The sequence below is a fragment of the Enoplosus armatus genome, chromosome 7 (assembly GCF_043641665.1).
Source record: "Enoplosus armatus isolate fEnoArm2 chromosome 7, fEnoArm2.hap1, whole genome shotgun sequence".
Taxonomy (NCBI): Eukaryota; Metazoa; Chordata; class Actinopteri; order Centrarchiformes; family Enoplosidae; genus Enoplosus; species Enoplosus armatus.
The window spans coordinates 7,706,836-7,724,274 of NC_092186.1; the positions used below are offsets into that span (position 1 = coordinate 7,706,836).

The 17,439-nt window shown below is 43.0% G+C and overlaps 2 protein-coding genes across 2 annotated transcripts in view; one reads left to right on the top strand and one right to left on the bottom strand.

Moving 5' to 3' along the window:
• The first annotated feature begins 119 nt into the window (after positions 1-119).
• Positions 120-2,337, top strand: zar1 (zygote arrest 1). Its single transcript, XM_070909542.1, has 4 exons — positions 120-788; positions 1,566-1,658; positions 1,878-1,952; positions 2,050-2,337. The coding sequence occupies exons 1-4, from the start codon at positions 120-122 to the stop codon at positions 2,191-2,193; spliced, it is 981 nt and encodes a 326-aa protein (XP_070765643.1). The 3' UTR covers positions 2,194-2,337.
• A 422-nt stretch (positions 2,338-2,759) lies between these two features.
• fryl (furry homolog, like) overlaps positions 2,760-17,439 on the bottom strand; it is a 37,919-nt gene continuing 23,239 nt past the window's right edge. Inside the window, exons 48-60 of the mRNA XM_070909541.1 lie at positions 16,979-17,053; positions 16,608-16,784; positions 15,713-15,913; positions 14,259-14,459; positions 11,964-12,382; positions 9,699-9,906; positions 9,405-9,554; positions 9,069-9,167; positions 8,165-8,233; positions 7,043-7,060; positions 6,093-6,203; positions 5,270-5,463; positions 2,760-4,718 (exon numbers count right to left, since the gene is read on the bottom strand). Of these exons, the coding sequence (XP_070765642.1) occupies positions 4,478-4,718; positions 5,270-5,463; positions 6,093-6,203; positions 7,043-7,060; positions 8,165-8,233; positions 9,069-9,167; positions 9,405-9,554; positions 9,699-9,906; positions 11,964-12,382; positions 14,259-14,459; positions 15,713-15,913; positions 16,608-16,784; positions 16,979-17,053 (2,163 nt within the window). The 3' untranslated portion in view covers positions 2,760-4,477. The remainder of the gene's footprint in view (positions 4,719-5,269; positions 5,464-6,092; positions 6,204-7,042; positions 7,061-8,164; positions 8,234-9,068; positions 9,168-9,404; positions 9,555-9,698; positions 9,907-11,963; positions 12,383-14,258; positions 14,460-15,712; positions 15,914-16,607; positions 16,785-16,978; positions 17,054-17,439) is intronic.

Consider the following 17,439-nt stretch of genomic DNA (forward strand, 5'->3'; position numbering starts at 1 on the left):
GTTTGGGTAGAAAAAGGGAAACCAGTCCCACACCTGACCATGATTAGGCCTGATGGCGAGCTCACGTTGCCCAGTCTATTTAAATAGCTACACCTACCTGCCATGGTTGGTTGAACAAAATGGCAACGTATGGTGACGAGCCAGTCGACAGCTATTTCTATTCATCTTACAACCCTTACACGGGCAGATACCCCAGGAAATACAAAAGTTACCTCTCCCACTATGGGGACACTTCGGACGCCTTCAACAACCACCAGCGCGCCCAGCTGAAGTCCATCTTATCTCAAATCAATCCTAAACTCACCCCGAGGCTCCGGAAGGCGAACACTAAAGATGTGGCGGTGCAGGTCAACCCGAAGAGGGACGCCTCGGTGCAGTGCTCCATCGGCCCGCGGACCCTCCTGGCCATGAAGCGAGACTTCCGGCGTAAAAGGAGGCAGGAGCCCACGAGCCCCGGCAGCCCCAAGGCGGCGGGCGGTGTGCTGTACCCCCGCACCCTCGCCGTGTATTCACCCATCGCCTACAGAAGCGTTACCTCCTTCCTAGTCGACGAAAACAACAACAATAGGGAAGCCTCCTGCGGTGAGGCGGAGACCGGGGAGCCGCCCGGTGACCCGCCCGACTACGCGGGGAAAAGCGACGGTAAGAACTGCGAAGATGACCAGGAAGGTGAGGACGGAAACACCGCAAAGCTCCCAGACCAGCACAAAAAACTCAAACAGGTGAAGAGTGAAGATGCGCAGCCAACAACAGAGGGGGCCAAGAGCAGGGCGCGTGTGCGGTTCCAGGTGAGTTGAATCACGTGCTCAGGGGGGGGGTCCCTTACTTCAAGGTGTGGGAAAGTTATCTGAACCCCTTTGCTGCTGGTTTACACACCCTACTGACTGTGATTTAAGTAAAAAACAAACCTTTTCTGCTCGTGCACACCCACATTAAAAGCCAGATGTAGCCTTCATGCTAACTGCCATAACTCTTCTTTACCAACAGCTAATGCAGCATGGCCTCTTTTCTGCATTTCCACTTGATGAAATATTCTTTTTAAAATATAAAAACCAAGAAAATTAAACGATTCTCAATATAAAATATAACGGAAACAAACTGTAAATAAAAATAAATCTTCTCCCAGAAAGGAAGCTACCCAGATATGGGTTATTTTCAACTGCTAAAATTGACTTCCTGTTTCAAAGCTATTATGTCCCAACAGTAATATACTGTTTCTAATAACTCTGGCGTTACGGAGAATTTACTGGGATGTGGACAGTCTCGTGATTCAGATATGTAAACCTTGCTTTCAAGTAAAACTCACTTGGATATAAATAACTGATTTGGGATAATGTCTAAAATCATCAACTCCAGAAAGTGTCACCTGATATGATTATGAATTCCATTCTTGATTCTTTGGTTTACAAAGGACCATAAAGATGAACCTATCTGACATTACTTAATGGAAGACTGTTAAGATGAACAGATCTTTTGAATTGTTTAACAGATTAATCCACGAATACTGATAGGCTAGTCAGAGGAGAAGGTGAACAGACCCACTGACTTGTCGTTTTTTTTGTCAGTTTCTGGAACAGAAGTACGGATATTATCACTGCAGAGAATGCAATCTGCGATGGGAGAGTGCCTATGTTTGGTGTGTTCAGGGCACCAACAAGGTGAGCGCTTGTTATTTTTCTATGTGTAAGGCAATGTAACTTCAGCCTAGTACATTGTCAGTAATTGCAATAAATCAGGTGTCAGCAATATGAGGAGCTACCTGATCTTTCATCTGAGGCCTGGACGGCTGTAACAGTGAATTTTACAGCCATAACTACGGAGTTTTCACCTTTAGAAGAAAATAAGACACCTGCCCTATTAAGTATGGTGTGTTGCAGGTTTACTTCAAACAGTACTGTAGGAAATGCCAAAAAGAGTTCAACCCATACCGTGTGGAGGACATCACATGTCACGTAAGCATTTTTCTAACTTTTGCTGTAAATTAAAGTATCCATGTGCTACAACTAAACCCAACCCCCTTTTTTTCTTTTCTTTTCTTTTTTTTTTTAGACTTGCAACAAAGCACGCTGTTCCTGTGCAATAACACAACGCCACGTTGATCCCAAACGGCCCCACAGACAGGACTTGTGCGGCAGATGCAAAGGCAAGCGGCTCTCCTGCGACAGCACTTTCAGCTTCAAATACATCATCTAGGAAACGTCTCAACTGAACTTTGTAACACCAGTACAAGTCCTGTAAGGGAGGGGGGGCACCTTCAACCCAGTGCCCCTCTTTGGCATCTTGGATGCGAAACATATTTGTTTCAAAACTTAATTTCAGCCTATTTTGTGTTGATGAAATGAGTGGTAAGAACCAAACACTTTACAATGTAATAAATAGCTACTGTGCACTCTGTTCTGAAGCATTCTTTTCACTCAAACCTACCGAGGTCTCGTCAGTAGTGGAAGTGGAGGAAAGGAAACTAAAATACTATGTCAATGCTTAACCTGTGTAAGGACAAGTTATGCTTAATGTTGCCTCCTGTAGTTGACTGACTGTGCTGGGGGCCAAGTGGATCGTTAACAACAGATTATGACAGAATTCATGTTTCTGCTGGGCTAAATCTATACTTTGACTCTAAATCCTATTTCACTTATTGGAATTCCATAAGATACTATGTTTACTCCAGGGGGAGTATACAAACAAGAACCAGCTCCAGGTTGGTGTGCATCAGGAAGTGTAAGTCTTCCACGATGAATAACTCAAGACCAAGCTTGTACTGTATGATTAGGTTTTTATTTATCCAGAGAGAAGGCTGGTATGTGAGTGAAGAGAAAAGAAATGTATAATGTACCTCTACATTAAAACATCTTCCAGGTAAATAATATATTCATTAAATAAGAACAGCATTCAAATGTACCAGACAAGCAGGAAAAAAAAGAAGCTCTCTGAGGAATGAATACAGTGACTTGTTACAATGTGCCATGACAAGATTTCCAGAAAGCATTCAGATAATGTCCTGCAGTCACAGCAGCAAGTAGGGCCATTCTGAAAGCACAGCGCGGCTCCAATGAAAAGCCATTCCCCCCCCCCCCCACTCGGAAAACAGGATTGAAATGTAGCGGTGGATGAGCGCTGCTTTGCGATGTGATCAAACTACATGGACAAACCCCTTCATGAGGCTTTAAGCAGAGCCTGTGCTGGGGTGACGTGCTTAACAAAAAGATCACAGTGGAGAGAAGGAATGCATATGACTTGGCTGGATCTGCGTGGTCCAACAGGAGATGGAGGCTACATTAGATCTCCCATGCCATCACCATCACAAAGGCAGACAGGTGGCTAGTCCCAAATGAGCCCTGACCCCCCCCCCTTTGCAAGACCACAACCAACAACCAAGGCAGCGTTTGGGAATAATTTTGTGTGATTGGATGACAAAGGAGGAGCGGATCATTAATGACTCAAATCTGGTCTTGGCTTTCTCTCATCACATTAGCTTTATACATACATCCTATTCGGATGAACAGTGCATTACACAAAAGTACAAGGGAAAAATACTGGTTTTACACTATACATTTTCTAAAATATATACAGAGTAAAATAAGTTATGTTTCCATAATGAGTTGTAGCCAGTCTGCACTTGTGTGCAATTATATGCATTTGTGTGTGAGCGTATACCAGAATATCCAATATATATCACACAGTCAAGAGTCTCTAAAGGCAGCTACTTATTTGGTTAAAGAGTGAGTTTTGCGTGAAGACCTGTTGAAGGGGACTCCTCTCAGAGCAGATCAATAAACAGATATATTTCTCTTTTTACACTCCCTGAAGGCAAACATTTCCCACAGGGTTACAATTACATGTTAAATATCCTAACATTTACAACCTAGGATGTTAGCTCTAATAAAAAATACATTTCTCAAAAAAATATTCTTGCAGTGCTCTTCTCTTTCAAGCATGCTTTTGAAAACTTTTTTTTTTTTTTTTTTTAAACAAGATTTTTCTGTTTGCTTATGAATCTTGACAGTGTGTCCTCACACATACTACACCTCCTCTGGACTGTCTTACATGCTTCAATACCAACTTCCAGCCCAGGCCCAGAGGAGGCCACCGGTAGGTACGATAGGCCCATCGGGTCAGATCCAGAAAAAAAAAGAAAGAAAAAAAAACAAAAAGAAAAAAAGTTATCATCCCACTGCGTCCTCTGGTATTCTCTCCCAGGCACACCACCACATGACTTATTGCAACTGAATTTTGCAAGTTGGCTTTGTCTGGGAAAAGATGTTAGCTTTAAGCATTCATACATGTAATAATATATATTAAGAGTCACAGTTATTCCCACACATCCTTTAGCCCTTTATAGGTGGAGTCTCTCTCGTCCTCCTCTGACGCCCCTCACTGTCTACCCTCTCTCTACAGCTGAGGTGAGGTCTGTGTAGAGCGGGGGGGGGGGTTTGTTAGACCAGTCTAGTCCAGGCCTGCAGCCTGCATTACCACAGGTTCACAGTCCAGTGCTGACCATGGTGGTGTGGGGCTGACAGGCCTGCGCCTGACTCAGAGCCTCACGGATCTGCAGGTTGAGCTCCATGAGGCGGGTGCTCGCCTGAGACAGGTCCCTGCTGGGGCCCACCACCGCCAAGCAGCCCGTCTGGCCCAAGGTCTGGTGACGAAAGTAGATGTGCAGAAGGGTCTGGACTGCATTGTCTGTCTCGTTGCCAAATATGTCATTGGGCCACAAAGACCTGTAGATAAAGGAGGATGGGGGAGGAGTACATACAGAGAAGGTTTTGAACAACTCGAGAGGTTTATTTTGCCGAGTTGTGATCATACAGAAAACTGTCTCTAGCAATGGGATAAACATCTTCTAATTGTTTTCATGGTGTTTGACAAATTTTCGTTCCATTTGTGCACACCAGGTTCCTTGTTTTATATCTGTCCAGTGTGCTTTGCAGACTTCACTAACAGCAGTGCTCCTCGTGTTTTCAACTCTACAAGGAAATGTGATAGAAACCTAACTAATGATTATTTTCATTTCATCAATTAGTCAACATTCAATCGTGTAAGCCATTAAAAACCCAAACGTATTCAAATTGCAATAATATGCATCAGAGTATAATGAAATTAAAATAAGAACAAGCACAACTTTCTGGTGCCATGACTTGGAAAATGATTACTCCTTACTTATTAAATTGTCTTTGATTAGGTTTCTCTATAGTCAGCTGACTTGATCAATTTTTCGCCCTGTCGTATTAGCACAAAAAGCTGATTTGTGGAATTGTAATGTTCCCCTTACCTAAAGACTTTGACCTGTGTGATGGCAGAGCTGAAGTCTCTGGCTCTCAGAGTTTCTATCAGTGACTGAATGGCCGTCTCTGTGTTGGTCTGAGCAGTGTCTGACATGCACACGTCCTCCTGGCCATCATTTCCTGTTTCTGCCTCCTTCAAACAGCTCTCTAGGATAGTGAGCTCTTCAGACATGTTGGTCACCTTGGAAACAGAGACATAAAAACATTAATATTAAAGCACTGCATATTAGCACAGCATTCGTGTGCAAAATCTACCCGGGGAGGTCAGCAAAATAAACCTCTCGACTAGATATTAACTGGAATAGCTGACCCCATCACTCCATATGAGAAATGATTTAATTTCATTACTTTAATCTATTTAAAGCTCCACCAAGATGCAGCACAGACAAGGATTGACTGCAGTCCACATTCAGCAATGATTGTTTTAAATAATAGAAGAACCAATGCCCTGTATTTTACAATAGAACTTACTGCTAATTACTTACTGCTAAATGTACAGTATTATTTTAATGTAAAATAAATTAACTAAAAAGAAATAAAACTTAGACAATGTACTTGAGAAACAGACTGTGAGACTGCAATCTGTGGAAAACTGCTCTTACAGCATGATGTAATATAATGCAATTTGTCTGTTCTTGGTTTTCTGACAAAGGAGATGGGAGAGACAGTGACTTTCTAATGCAAAGATGAACTCCAACTAAATGTAAAATGCATTTCATACATGTTAGAATCCAAACAACAAATGTATCCGTGCAAATCCATCTTATTTTGAAGCAGTCAACAACAAGGTCAGGACGGTTTTAGTCTCACCTCGGCCTCTCTTTTGATGGTGTCCACCCTGCTGATGAGCTTACAGTAGGCCTGGAAGAGCAGCAGCAGCTGAAAGTGCAACTTATAGAGCCTGCGACATAACTCCAGCTCCTACAGAGACAGAAACATTAACAGAGTTACATGCCTGCATAATGGCCTAACCTGCACTGAAATTACTCTGACGATCGTATGATTACACAGATGGGTATCCTGGGTTAGAGACGTGGGAGTAGATGAAAGGGTTAACATGGCCGAGCGCAAAGTGGCATCTGGTTTGGGCCATGGAGCGAGAGGTGAGTCTACCACTAGTAGAATTAGTCATTTCAATTAGAAAGCTATCCATCACCACCTCCTGTGACGCTCCCTACGGGCCACTGAGACCAGTATGGCCGACTAGATGAATGACCCAGAGGAGTGGGTAATTGCTAAAAGTTAAGACCCTAGTCCAGGAAAACATGGAGGGAGAAAAAAAAAACAGATATTGAACAGATATGGAAATGGAACAATACACATGCAAAATTAAAGTTATCTTATCCTGACAACAATATGATCTCTCTACCCATCCTCTACCAACACAGGCACCCCCTCTGAAATCATCAGTAACTCTACAATGAATGCACGTTTAGACGTCTTCATCTATCTGCAGACAGAATCAGTGTGCTGTACAAAGCGGTTAAAACATTAATTATCCGGGCTGGATTTTGCAACAGAAAAAAAAGCATATATTGCAATACAGGATAACAGTAAATTATGATTGGGTGGATGGGAGGAGTTGAGCGGGGTTACATGACCGATCAAGGCAGAGGCAGAGATACAGAGGTGTCGAGGGTGGTGGCAGAGCATAGTCTGTGGTTGTCAACAGCGCAGGTATGTACAGAGGGAGATGAGATGATCAGTGTTTTGTTCGGATGTCATGATTATTAAGAGTCTATAATATGAGAACCACTTACTGCTAGATTTTCCATTTGCTAAGCAAGAAGGTGAGCAGGTCACATACACAAAAAAACAACAAACAAAACAGAAGGAGAGAAAGACCAAGAATTAGTGAGCTTTAACATGGCAGCTGAGACACAGTGAGCTGACTTGCAAGGAGTGGTGGTTTATCGTCCTCCCTTTGCACAGGTCAGGGAGGGCTCAGAGCCCAAACACATGTATGATGAGGGAGAGAAAAGAGATGGTAGAGGCTCCAGAAGGAGGACGGAGAGTGGAGTAAAAGACCTCTGAATGCGTCGCCCTTGTGACTGAAAACAGCACATCAGTTTTAACCTAAGACAGCATTTCTGTGGGTGGAAAACACAGAGGGAAGGTCCACTGATCTGTGCAAGAAGCTAAAGCTGAGCCAAAATGTCAACAATTCTGGGATGTGGAGTGAGAGACCATGTAAAGAAAAAGTGGAAAAAATGTATGTCTGTCTTGAAATTCTCATGTCTCTTCATTTAAAAGAGTAGGGACCACACCAGCATCTAACTGGACGGACGTTTGCAGGTACGTTTACCTGCTGTTTAACGTACTGCAGTTGAGCAGCTAATAAGCTATATATCCTATCCTATGATACAGTGAATGTTCGTTTGGTGACTGGTTCACTTAACTAAGGTGCAGGACAAGACGTGTGTTCATGTTTGTAAGTTAGAAATGAATGCGTTAGCAGGAAAGCTAAAGTGGGTTGTTGTTCACAGTCTGTGGCTCTTACGTATAGCAGGCTGTTTGGCTATATGGAAACAAGTTCTCCATCTATGTAGCTGGAGAACTAACGGTACTCTGACGAATCAGTGCAAACCTAGGGGGCGTCATCATGAAACTATTAAATGTAAAGTTGTCCCTTTTGGTTTCTAATATTTCTCAAAAGAGAACACCACAGATATTGTATGTATGACGCACACAGCAGACAGAAAACATGCATTCATTTCAGTTGGAACTTATGTCTTAATGCAGAGACTTCACTGGTGACAAAATTCATCCAGTCATCATTCAGTTGCAGTCTTTAATGATTTTCCTACCAGATTCCTAAAAGTCATATTGATTAACACAAATTACAAATAACATTGCCAGTCATCAAACAAGTTCATTCCTACCTGTGCATGAGTATTGGGTTGTTGGCTGCTGTCTTTGTTCCCAAATGTTTTCCTGCAGTTCTCCAGCCACTACAGGGTTGGGGGGACAGGAAAGGGTGAGAGACAAGACAGGAGAAAAAACAAACATAAAGGATTAGGAGAGGGAGAGGAAGATTGGTAACAGAGGCAATATAAGGGCTTTTATTTTCCTCCCTTGGATGTCTGCATCTACATTTGTGTGCGTATGTACAGTAATAAAGGTTGGTCAGGGAGCAGATTTAATAAGTGTGCTGTACTTAGCGAATTAAAGAAGGCCTGTTCCAGAGTATGAGATAGTCTCTAGCCCTCCAGGGACCATTGCCGTCTCATTCAATTAGCGCCCCTGCATCCCAGAACCCTCTGCAATCTCATCTCTTCCTTTCATTCCCCTCCCCCTTCGAGCTTCCTCCCACCCCTCTTGGCTTCTCCTGCCTGGCCTTCTATAACTGATTTAGGAGTGCTGAGGGTTATTTTTATCCCCTCAGCAGGGGATGTCACTGGTGATGCAGACACTAACGGCAGCTAAATCTACTCATACCAAACTCTGATTCAATGTCTGCCCCGCTGATGAGACAGACTGGGGCTTATCTTGTACAGCATCAGTTATTTGTCTCCATGTCCTCATGGCCTTCCATGGTGTGATGGCACAGCGATAAAGGAGCAATTTACACATTCTTCCTAAGCCCTTCTCTGTTGAGATGAGAGGCCTTTATGAGACAGTTCCTTCACACACACACACACACACACACTGACACAGCAACTTAAACTGCAGTTGTGGCAGTCTTAAGATTCACGGAGGATGTGAGGCAACGTGTCCTGAGGGAAAAAGGTTCAAAGAGAATGGGAAAGCAGATATGGTGAGTGTGGAAAATACGTGGTGACTTACAAGCTCTGCTGCTTCTCTCTTGGCATTGTAGGTGTCCAGGTGTTCCTGCAACTCCAGCACACTAAACTTCAGAGTCTCCAACAGTCCACAAGAGACCAGCTACAACAGCAAGACAGGACAACACATACATTAACCCACAACACCACCCAATACATACACAGTACAAGACACAAAAATATCTATAGCCGGACACACATACACATTAAGGATTGTGCATAACATGCAGCACTATTTTTGTAAAAATAATAATAGGTACATGTTACTACAACCACATTATTTTATCTTATTATCAGCTTTATTAAAATTATTGCAGATAAGCATGCAGAACAGCCTCACCGTCTCTGCATCCAGCAGCACAGTGGGGCATTGTGTGCGAGACGTCATGACTTCCAGGGAGCTGAGGAACTGATTACCCATTCGCTGGAGCCTTTCCCCGAGAAAGCGAACAGATGAATGTGTAATGGAGCCAAATTTCCTCTGAATGCTCTGTATTAAGCAAGGGTGTGGGATAAAAAAAAAAATTCTCGTTGAGAATGCTCACTAGATTGTAGATACAGCAGATAAAAGTGCAGTCCCGCCAACCAAAAATGCAAAAATACCCCACAAAAAAAGCATTTAGAAGGCATTTACCTGAAAGAGTCGGGAGAACACGTGGAACGTGTAAACAGCAGAGGAACCATCTGTATCTGACAACATCTGGTTGACATGGCAACGCCAAGCATCTTCCTCATTGTCATAGGCAACAGGCTGGAATGCTGCCAGGATGGCAGAGAGGAAGGGCGAAGGGGGCGGAGAGGCCTGAATCTCTGGGAAGCAGTCTGCGTCACCTTCATCTTGACTGAAACACACACACGGGGGCCAATAAGCTACAATCCGACATGTTCTACACTCCCCTCAGTCTTTACTGAAGGACAAATGTAAACACACACACGCTCATCCTTGCTAGCTGCAAGTAAATAACCTCACATCGCTGTATCTCTGCCTCCCTCACTGCAGATTTTGCTGCAGTATATTGAGAGCTCTAATCTAATGCAGTGCTCTAGCATAATAACAACATAAGAGCTATTAGCATTTTAGCATCATGCAAACAGCTCTCTATCCCCCCCCCCCCCCCCCCACACACACACGTACAGATACTCACAGGCCTGTAGGACCAAACAGCCTGAAGAAGCAGACAGAATATAAGTATCTAAAGCCCGCGCTGCCAAGCGCTGTAGCGGACACAGTCTCTGTCCTCATCCTCACCCCAACTATCGCTTCCCTTTTCTCTTTCCCTTACTCTCTCCCCTTGTCTGCAGCTCGACTGTGCTGCAACTGCTAACAGCACTAGCGCACTGCACTCCCATCCCACACAGGACTGCAGAGAGCTCTATACGAGCTGGGCATCTACACACACACAGACACGCACGCACACTTCTGCTAAACAGAGCCAGCTCTCAACCTCACAGAGGTAGAACGTTGCAGAGTTGTTTTTATCCTGCTCTCTCCCACTCCCATAAATCCTCATACATAGAAAAACAGTAAACTGGTTAGTGACCTGCTGTTTTCAGACAATTACTCAGAGTACACCCCACTCACACACTTGCCTATCAATCATGCATGGCTTAGCTAAGTGAAAGCCCTTGAGTACAGTGATGTATGCAAGTACGAGGCTAAGTGAGTGACTGTATCTGTGTGCATGTGTGTCTGCATGTTTGTTCAGCTTTGCTTCGTCGTATTGCTTCAGTGTAGTTTAAAACCCTGACTTTACAACTGTCCTCCAGCCAGAGTTGGCCCACCTTGAAGAGGGACTGTTTAAATGTGGATTGGAGCCAGCCTACCCTGGCCCTCCTTCATAGTTCCAGCCCACATGGGAGCCATGCCAGGGAAGAAATTACCCATCATACCATCTCAAAAGTCTTCATTTCACAGAAGCTAGTCTAGCTACGTACTGTAATACATATACCTTCATAAGCAGCCATACACAAACTATTGTTAGACAATAAATACATTGGAACCGGTCACAAAAAAGCTTGTAATTCCAATCAAACATTAACAAATGTAAGCTGCACTTCATCACAGGTGTGTAGACGCTGCTTTCTTAAATGGACATTTCCAATCACGGTTACACACAGAAAATTGGTTAGCAGAAGTGGAAAGTATTGTCTTGTAAAAATTGCACCGTGCTGCTCTGATTAATAACTACAAAGTGAACATTCATTGTGATCAATCAATCAAGAACTTGCTGAGCTGAATTGACAGATCTGGATGTATCTCATCTTGCTGCCAAGTTACTAGATGACAGTTAAAACAACTGCCTCACTCATTAAATATGTGGCCTTCGCTGTGTGATGTGGCACTACTGCTCATTTTCCTGATACTTAATAAGCACAACATCATATTTCATAAAAACGGATTAATTCCTCCAATGTTCAAGGACGCACTCTTGATTTTGGGCAAGGCTGTGATAAGACTTCTCATTTTCAGTTTTTATGTCATTGTTTTCTAGTACCTCTAGTATGTTATGAGATCATTTTTCACCAAATCTGATGTTTTCTTGATGATGTAAATCTTGTGAAATATTAACATTAATGGGGGTGAATATATCTTGCTTTGGTTTGTCTACTAGCTCAAAGCATATACATGTAAAACTGTTCTATTTATGATTAACAGTACAGAAGATGTTATATAACTCAAGTCGTATGGAATGATGCCTCAAACGGCTTGCATCTGTCCCAGCAGTCTAAATGCATGTTGAAAATCTCAGAGACCAGGATTCATTTGTCATTTAGGTTACAGATATAAGATGATTTATGCAGATCACTGATGGGGTAGGCAATCATCACATGGCCTGCATCTTTTCTAATTCTCTGTTAAACTTTGTGGAGTGGTCTTGATCCAAAACAATCCACTTACCTGGACATGCTAGAGAAGTCCGCCTCCTCCTCTTCACAGCGCTCATCCAGCTCCTTCAGGGCCTGCGTCACATCTTCCTCCCACACAGAGCCACAGGTGCTGTCTGGATCTGGATCTGGATCTGGCTTCGTCTCTGGTGGCATGGGCAGGGGCAGAGATAGAGGCAGGACTGTTTGGGATTCCTCCTCAAAGAGGGACCCCGGTGGAGTGTCTATGGCCGGCGGTGGAGGGGGGGCTGGATCCAGGTCTTCCTGAGGGTCCTGGGTCTCCTGGGGTTCCTGAGCATCCTGAGGGTCCTGCGAGTCAGGGAGGTCACACAGCTCCTGTGGATCAGAGGGCAGAGGGGGGGCGCTGCAAAACCCCGTGTCCTCACTCACACTGCTGCTCAGCTCGTCCGCTGCCGTCATGCTTACAGCATCCTGTAACACAAGCCAGAAGTGGGTACTCAGGAGCAGTTTAGCAGATGTTACCACATAAAAACACTTTTCAACAGTTCGATTGCCTGGTTGTCATGACAACGGCCGCTCCTGATATCAATTTGAGAACACAGATTCACCGCTGAACCTCTATTACAGCCTGTATTAAGACTGCCATAGCCTATACTTAAGAATACATATTAGTTTCAATTATACAAGAGGGACTTTTAAGTCAGCGCTTTTTACGATGTTCACTTCCTTGGAGATTGCTCTTTATGTCACTCTATAAGCTAATGTCTCTCATGAGAAAAAAAGAGAATCAATAAACAGAAGCCAATATCAACCCATCACTGAAATGCCAGTAAAAACTCGACCTCATGGCTAATAAAACAGTAGTATCATGGTGAAACGGCAGGGTGTGAGAGATGAATGAGATATACTGTATACGCTCTGATGGACTGATTTATGACTTGCACTTCAGTAACTACACATAAATGATGGACTGTATTAGCGACATAACAAATTCACCAAACAGCAGTAATCAACAGTGGTCACACGCTAAGTGAGGCTACGGTTTTATAATCCACAACTAAATATATTTACATCTGATTAAATTAGCACAAAAAACCCAACGTGACTCAGACACAGGAAAGTCCAGATAAATTCCACATGTAAAGTAACCATGTTGATGTAAAGCACATACGTGAAGGGGGGAGGTATGTTGGGAGATGGCACAGAGAAGGGGTTCTAATTAAGAGCACTTGTTTTTTTTCCGTCTTGTTTTTTTTATTTTATTTAAAAGTCTAATGCATTGGGAAAGCTGAGTGTGGCAGGCAGCCAGTACATCACAGAGACAGCAGCTATATTACAGAAAGCTTTTAGAAGTGGTCGTGGCCATCCTAGAGGGAATGAGTAAGAGTATTGATGGTTTTATCTAGGGCTCATTACACTAAGAGCTGGGGCTGTGATGGGGGAGATGTCCTTGGGATGATATTGAGACCACTGGCTGGATTGAGTTCCTAGAAAGTTACATTCAGTTCTGTGTAGGAACACCAACTTACAATAAATATGTATAAGCTAAGACCTGTATCCCTATATTTGAAGGTAAAAGATTGAGCCATTTGAATTCAATTATGCAAAATTCCCACCTTGTACATGCAAATGCAAATCAGCACAACATAATGTACTCACCATTGTTAGTATAAGTGATAAATGTCAGTAGCAGTAAATAGCAAAGCTGTTCATCACAAGAAGGGCTATGGCATGTTAATATGGTAGCAAACTTGGTTTTCACTTGACTGCATGTTTAAAGTTAACACACCACTTGTAATGGACTTATACTCACACATGCTTCTGCTGAAGATAAAGGAGCTGGTGTCCATTTCACAAGTGTTTAATGGAGGATTTAGTTGGAATCAGTCAGTTGCTGTGTTATTGGAGGTGAGCAGTAACAGCTATCCTGAGGTGAGCTTTTGTTTTCATCTCTCCCCAAATCACACAAGCAAGCAAGCAAGCCCCCCCAACACACACACACACAAGCAAGCCCCGCCACATAACTGTTAACCCCATATATCATTAAAAAAAGGAGCAAGGGCTAGCCTTCAGCACCCACACCCAGAGCAAAGCTTCAAAAGAAGTGCTGGTAGAGTCAGAAGCAGCAAAAGCGGCACACAATGTCTTCACCCGACAGCAGGCAGACACAGTTATAAAACCAGCACTTTTACCCCATCCAAAACCCGTGAAGGTAGCTGATCCTCCGTCTCAATGACAGAAAAGACAAGTAGTACAGCAAAAGCAGATAAAGGTTGAACAGAAAGACAAAGGCAAGCTAGAAAGCCCCCGAGCACCACAGTTTATTGTTGCTCCCGATTGATCGCACCTCAGGCAGCTGGCTGCTGGTGCTGTCTGAGTGGGCCATCTCCGAAATGGGGCTATCCAGTCGAGGAAGGGAGGGTAGGGAGGGTAGAGAGGGTAGGACAGTTGCCTCCTCAGTCAGGGCACTGCTGGACGATTCCTGAGACTGCTGCAAAGAGTCCACATGGTTGGATGCGGTATCGTCAGTAGCAGAGTCGCTGTTAAGCTGAAGAAGAAAAACATACGGACTGGTTAGCTTCTCTGTTGAGACACAGTATAAACACAACACAGAAGTATCATCTGGTTTGATCCAAACCTTTATCAAAAGTACACTATGGGCTAAAGGCTGCCACTATGTCAACACAGAGACAGAAACAGAACTTACTTCAGGAGAATTTCTAAAAATTGTTGATATGGAATTCTTTTTCAAAACTGTGTTAAAATGTTAGTTGTATTTAAATCATTCTGCTGCCATGACAAATAGATCCTTCACTAAACCTTCAGGCACTGATACATGTTGTTAACACTCCATATGACCTTACTGTGGGGTACAACATACTTTGATGATGATTAACTAAGTCTTTACACTATTTGCAGGTCCATAATGATTTATGTTGCTTATTATTTGCAGTTGAACAAAAAATGACATTACACATGTTTCTGTATCAAGCAGAGCCTGTTTAGTCATTTTAGTCTTTCATTCAATTGATTCAGCACTTTAAATTTACTTCAGGCAAAAAGTACAATCATGCCAACATCAATAATATCAATTATACGCTGCGCTAAACTCTGTCAAAGTTCTGTTTAAAAAGACACATAAATGCTGCATGCTCATTTTTATAGTGGCACAGAGTAATACTGGAGGACTATAAACATTTTCGGGGCAAATATCCACTAGAGGCAAAAGCTCATTCTCTCACCGTGCACTACTAAGATCAAGAAGAACAGAAGAAGAAGAGAAAGAAAACATCCCCATTAGACTGAGGTAAAGCATTTATATTAATGGCATTATTATTATTGGCAGCTTTGAATAAGACCTTGCTTGCAAAACAAAACAAAGCAAAGAAGAGTTAGAGACGAGCAGCCAAACTGTTGAAAAACACAAAGGAACATGCTGTTATTCTGAATCCTTACACTTCTCCTCTTGTTAATAATAACAATCAATGATTTACCTTCAGGCAATTTGAATTGAACCACTTTATTTGAATTTTCCTAAACTGTACTTACCTATCGAAAAAATAATAATTAATATGAGAAAGGACAATAGCATTAATCTAGCAGAGGAAGAGGGACTGGGCTGAGGTTTGAAGGGGGGCATCTACCACCAGAGAAGAAGCAAGCATCTAGCCCCTGTCCACACTGGCAGCAGGTCCAGCTCAGTACGCACACACACACACGCACACACCATGCCAGCGGGCTGTGTGGGGAGCATGGTGGGTTGGATTGGGAGGGGGGGGCCCTGATTAGAGTGAGACTTACAAGGCCAGAGCGGGTGAGAATCTGGCTAGCGCTCAGTACCTCCTCCTCAGACGATTCATCCGTGTCCTCGTGGTTGGTGAGGTTGAGGCTTGGCGTGCTGCCTGCATACTGGCACTCCTGCAAAGACGGCGTGTCCCCTTTGTCCATGCTCTCCAGGGAGCGGCGACGCACCCCCCAGTTGAAGTTGTCCATGCTCTCCCCCTGCAGGACAACCAAGACAACAGCAATGAGACACAGTACACCCAATAGAAGCATCTGGGGCAGATTTCACAAAACAAGGAAACAAAGCACAAGACAAACACATAATGTATATTAACATTCACAACTTCAAAAAAACTAATAATACATGAATGAGTGGGTGATTTTTCTCATTTTGGGATTGTAAATGATGCAATGATCTAAAACTATAAATGTGTTCACAACCACAGTAGCCACAATTTCAAATCAAAGAGCACAACACAGGGAGACACACCAGGGCACTGCATCTCTAAAACGCTCTCTGGCCCACAGACTTACCTGCAACTCCTTGTGGCAAGAGAAGAGAAGGAACAAGTATGTTAGTAGACTTAAGACAGTTACAAAACAGAGAAATGTTTCTATTACAGCAGCCAGGACAGATAAGACGCAAGTTGGACAAACAAGACAATGTTATTAATTTGGAACAACACAAATGAATACAGTTTGGTCAAAAGTAATGATGAAAAGTAACTGAACTGAAGGTATTTTAAAGAAGATTTATGCAGATAGTTATACTGTCCGCCCACTCCCCCAGATTTCCTTCAATTTATTATCTTTTCATGATCAGAAAATGACCACATAGTTTTGTAGGGCTACTTCACTTTGACATATACCAACAAGCCTTGTTGTGTTTGTCAAATTTACTGTAATTCCTCACCTCGGCATCCTCCAGCTCCACATCTAAGAAGTCAAAGTCCTTGAAGACACCAAACTGCTGCTCACTGCCTGCATCTTCTCCCTGCACCTCCTCCTCTCTGACCACCTCTTCCACTGTGGGTATAAGACTGGTCTGCTGGTCTGCAGAGTCCAGATCCTCAGTGGATGAGAATACCACCTGCAAAGGAAGGAATTCTTTGTGTCAAATGGTAAAATGCAATTGTTGTATGTCCATAAAAAAATATTCAAACCAAAATTAAATCAATCAAAATCAACAAGGACAAAAAGACAATACAGTTACAACAGCAGTATTCTTAACAGTGAATTTACAGAGACCTTGTCTGAGGCCTTAGAGTAGGAGAGGAGTCTTACAGATGGATTTTTGGGAATGCCAGACTCTGGGCCACATAAAGACAGGACATTCATCAGCCTCTCTCTGGTTCTTCTCTGTAACAAGAAAACATAAACATGATGAGAAAACGTGTCTCAGAGTGTTTTACTATCTGTACAAATGTATGACACTCTAAGTGAAATACCACTTGGTGAGGTTATGGTTTTGTTTGCACGCTGGACAAAAAGATTTGTAACTGCCAATTACTAGTACAATGTGTGCTCCATGATAATCTAGACGGAAGTAGCATAAACTCTGATTTATATTCCCATTACAGTAATGTCGTGTTTTGAAGGATTTATCAAAATCAATGTGTTTATATGCCTAGGTGGGTTCAAAACACAGAGCTTCAGATATTCTGGTAAAAAGCAAAGTATGTGTTAAGTATTTTGTGCAATTCTGTCTCAGTTTGAGACCTGTCAAGTTGCTGTAAACAACACTT